General features: G+C 35.3%; 1 protein-coding gene across 1 annotated transcript; it reads right to left on the minus strand.

The window, feature by feature from the left end:
• Window positions 1–758: 758 nt before the first annotated feature.
• Window positions 759–3,346, minus strand: LOC107705284 (microfibril-associated glycoprotein 4-like). Its single transcript, XM_016508514.1, has 8 exons — window positions 3,317–3,346; window positions 3,155–3,210; window positions 2,873–3,079; window positions 2,153–2,249; window positions 1,827–1,994; window positions 1,583–1,642; window positions 1,275–1,442; window positions 759–1,089 (listed from the first exon to the last, which is right to left on the minus strand). Exons 2-8 carry the CDS (start codon window positions 3,170–3,172, stop codon window positions 839–841), a joined length of 969 nt encoding a protein of 322 aa, XP_016364000.1. The 5' UTR covers window positions 3,173–3,210; window positions 3,317–3,346; the 3' UTR covers window positions 759–838.
• Window positions 3,347–3,967: the final 621 nt, after the last annotated feature.

Here is a 3,967-nt window from a genome sequence, read left to right on the forward strand (position 1 = left end):
TATCTTGCAGAATGTTTTTGTCTTGTTTTTCAGTACAAATATCTAAACATTCTTAAATCAAGATACGTTTACTTGAAATGCAAAATGACAATAGTTGAAGTCTTGTTTTCTGAGAAAGTGAACAAAATTAAATGAGTTTATACTTGAAACTAAAACAAAAAGCTGTCAGTGAGCTATGAAAACATGTTTTCCTTTTGAATTAAGTTGATTTTTCTAATCCCGGATATTTGTTATACATGTCATTTTGCTATAAACTTTATTTGCACTGGAAAACAAGAATACTGAAGAAGAACAGTAATTTTTTGCAGTGTGATCAGAAGGCAGTAGAAGTTATTTACATATTCTAGCTTTTTTGTCAAATGAATTAAAACATAATGGAGATCCGTTTGAATTTGTATTTTCAAACTGTTGCTAATGCAATTCATTTTCTGCTCTCTAGACATTTATATGTAGAGAACACATTGACATATTGTGTTCCCTTCAATTGGTCCTTAATTTTGATTTACTCCTAAAAACGTTACAAATATTGACATTCATAAAATCTGCAGAAACCCTGAATAAACTATTTTAAATCATATATGAAGCCCACATGAGCATTGCCTCCTTAGTTGGTTAATACTTAAAACACACAAAAACAACATACTGCTTTGCATAAACTTTTATTGCTTCAAAATCAAAGCAGACAAAGCATGCCGAAAAGTCATGAACCCAATTTCAACACATTTTTATTTAAGGACAATGGATTTGATTTTTCAGCATATTTTAAGAAAGATCCACATGCATGCATAAAGTTGTGGATGTGTGCACAAGCTGCAGTGAAGCGTTTGTAAGCCCTGCTCTACATCACGCGTCTGATCTTCATGGTGACAGTCTTCAGAGATTTATAGCTGCTCTTCCAGTAGTACCAGAAGGGCCCACTCATCAAACTGCCATCATCTTTCCCCCACCAATACAGACCAGTAGGGTTTGTATAATCACAATTGTTGTACCAAAACCCTCCTTGAGCGTATGTTTTAGCACAGTTATGTCCTGAATTATCTTTGTCAAAGGTGGAGAACGGCATTCCATTATGATAACCAAAAGTCTGAGCTGCGGAAAGGAGAAACTTTTATTATAGGCACTTTCATTTGGACGTCTAAAATGACTTTTTTTTTTTAAATAACCTTTTAAAAAAATCATTGTTTTATGCATGGTCTAACACATTCTATTCCTCCTTTATCATTAGGGTCACACAATTGAAAACTGGAAAATTAAACATCTGTAGTTTGTTTCACCTGCTCCTCCATCTACAAAGCCGGTCACATGCAGTTTGTACTCATCAGACTCAGAGTCCACAGAGAAAGACTCGTACAGAGAATAAGCCTTCTTCCCCTCAAAGTCCTCCAAATCTATTCTAAGTTTATACTGATACCTGCTGGTCAGCTGGTGCATAAACTCTAAACCTGTTGAAAACATGAAAGGAAACTGGTTTAGTAAATCAAAGAACAAATATAAATCTGCATTTATACTGCAGTCCTGATTAAATGTCCAAGTTTTCAGTGTGCCTGATTGTTTATTTTTTTCTCTCTTTTGTAGCCCAAACCTGAATTATCTTTGTCAAAGGTGGAGAACGGCATTCCATTATGATAACCAAAAGTCTGAGCTGCAGAAAGGAGAAACTTTTATTATAGGCACTTTCATTTGGACGTCTAAAATGACTTTTTTTTTTAAATAACCTTTTAAAAAAATCATTGTTTTATGCATGGTCTAACACATTCTATTCCTCCTTTATCATTAGGGTCACACAATTGAAAACTGGAAAATTAAACATCTGTAGTTTGTTTCACCTGCTCCTCCATCTACAAAGCCGGTCACATGCAGTTTGTACTCATCAGACTCAGAGTCCACAGAGAAAGACTCGTACAGAGAATAAGCCTTCTTCCCCTCAAAGTCCTCCAAATCTATTCTAAGTTTATACTGATACCTGCTGGTCAGCTGGTGCATAAACTCTAAACCTGTTGAAAACATGAAAGGAAACTGGTTTAGTAAATCAAAGAACAAATATAAATCTGCATTTATACTGCAGTCCTGATTAAATGTCCAAGTTTTCAGTGTGCCTGATTGTTTATTTTTTTCTCTCTTTTGTAGCCCAAAACGTCACAAAAACACTCACCCAGCCAGTATTCGCCTTCTTTATTACCAAAACCCTTTTTATAACTCTCCCATGGCCTAAAGAAATTCACCTCACCGTCCATTCGCCTGAGAATCACCTGAAACATTCAGAAATCATTAATCGCTTTCACACACAATGATCATTTCACATTATCCATCTATTTAACTTTTTACGACATTAAAATACTTTTTATTTGGAAATATAACAGGCTTTCTTTAGCAACAAATGTAAATCATGTTGTGTGATTTCACTAGCGTCACCAAACAAAGCTGCAAAAATAAACATTTCATACTCGGATAGAAATAGAGCACAAATTAAAACACTGAGTGACAGTTTGTATAATATTTAATAATAATATATGTTACTATAATATAGGCAAATGTTATCAACCAATGGTACCATACCATGCAAACGGTATCAATCACGACAAGGAAACTGGATTTTTTTTTACATTCTTAGAATATAAAATATAAATATTAAAATAACATTATGTTTTGGGTGAAAAGGTTGGTAGAACATAGTAAGAAATGTTTTTGTAGCCTTTAAATAACATAATCATGACAAGACAACTGGACATTTCAACATTTTAGAAACACTTCAAAACAATGTTCCCACAATGTTTTTATAAACTACATTTGTTAGCTGCATGTGAATCACGCTCAGATACACCTGCTAATAAAATAAGTTCTGAAGATAATAATCTCAAAGTGAAATGCGTACCGTCCAGTGTCCTCTGTCATTTATTCCGCTGGGGACCATCTCACAGTAGACCTGCACTGGTCCATCTAATGAGGTGATGGAGTACACACCACTGGCATTTTTCCCACTCGAATAAATGTCAGAGCAGTCTCTGGCAAGAAAACAATCTGATTTGACCTCATCAGTGCCCATCAAGACGGGAAACAGCGCAGACAAACACAGCAACACCTGAGAGACACAAACTCAAGATCTGAGTCTGATGATCGACGTCTGATAAAATCACACTCACATACAGAAACTCACAATCATGTTTGTGATCATCGCTTCAGATGTCCAGCTCAGAGGATCAAGATTTGTACCTGAAATACAGAAGAAAAAAAATCACTTCGTTAGAACATGAACATGCATTCTGTCATTTACTGAAATAACAAACATCATTTTCAAAATGACCAGAATCAAACTCACCGTATGCGCTCAGAAACTTGTGAATGTTCAGGCGACGAATGTGTCTTTAAATATCTTTCTGATTGTCAGGACCCTCCTCTTTATCTGACATTTGCAAAAAAAACTTAAAATCTTGATTGGACAGTCAGAGGTTCGATGTCATAAAAGGACAAGATTCTGTTAATTAAATTTTTTTTAGAGCAACATGCTTTATCATCTTCAGAGGAATTAAAAGAGAAATCTGAAAAGTGTTGATAAAGTGATAATCTGCAACCGATTGCAACAGACAGCTTAAGAAAAACAGTTAAGAAAACCCTTTTCTTAGTTTAAGGGGTTTGATACAACCAGGTCCTGATGCCTTGGTTGACATGCAAATATTCAAACATCTTTAACATGATGTTGATGACTAAATAGGGCGACCATACGATTTTTGTGTCCAGTCCTGCCCGCTCCTTCAAATTTTCTAATATTGCATATAATTTTCGTGCATCAGGGAGACGCTATCAATATGTGAAGTATTTAAATCTCTTTTGAATGAGCGCTCGCCATTCACTTTCGATTTCGGAATCACGCGTGCTCTGTGTAAAGGAAGCACATCTTACGCGATAAGATATTTGTCAGAGCTCAGGATCTGTTGAGCGGCAAATTTCACAGCATGGTCTTGTCCATGAT

The sequence above is a fragment of the Sinocyclocheilus rhinocerous genome, unplaced genomic scaffold, assembly GCF_001515625.1.
Source record: "Sinocyclocheilus rhinocerous isolate Xijiao unplaced genomic scaffold, SAMN03320098_v1.1 scaffold1165, whole genome shotgun sequence".
Lineage (NCBI taxonomy): Eukaryota > Metazoa > Chordata > Actinopteri > Cypriniformes > Cyprinidae > Sinocyclocheilus > Sinocyclocheilus rhinocerous.

Excerpts from the sequence above, each read along its gene's own strand:
- LOC107705284 (XM_016508514.1), bottom strand. Across the intron at positions 2,250-2,872 it reads ATGACAGAGGACACTGGACG|GTGATTCTCAGGCGAATGGA; the intron begins GTACGCATTTCA and ends TGAATGTTTCAG. Across the intron at positions 1,995-2,152 it reads AGAAGGCGAATACTGGCTGG|GTTTAGAGTTTATGCACCAG; the intron begins GTGAGTGTTTTT and ends TGTTTTCAACAG.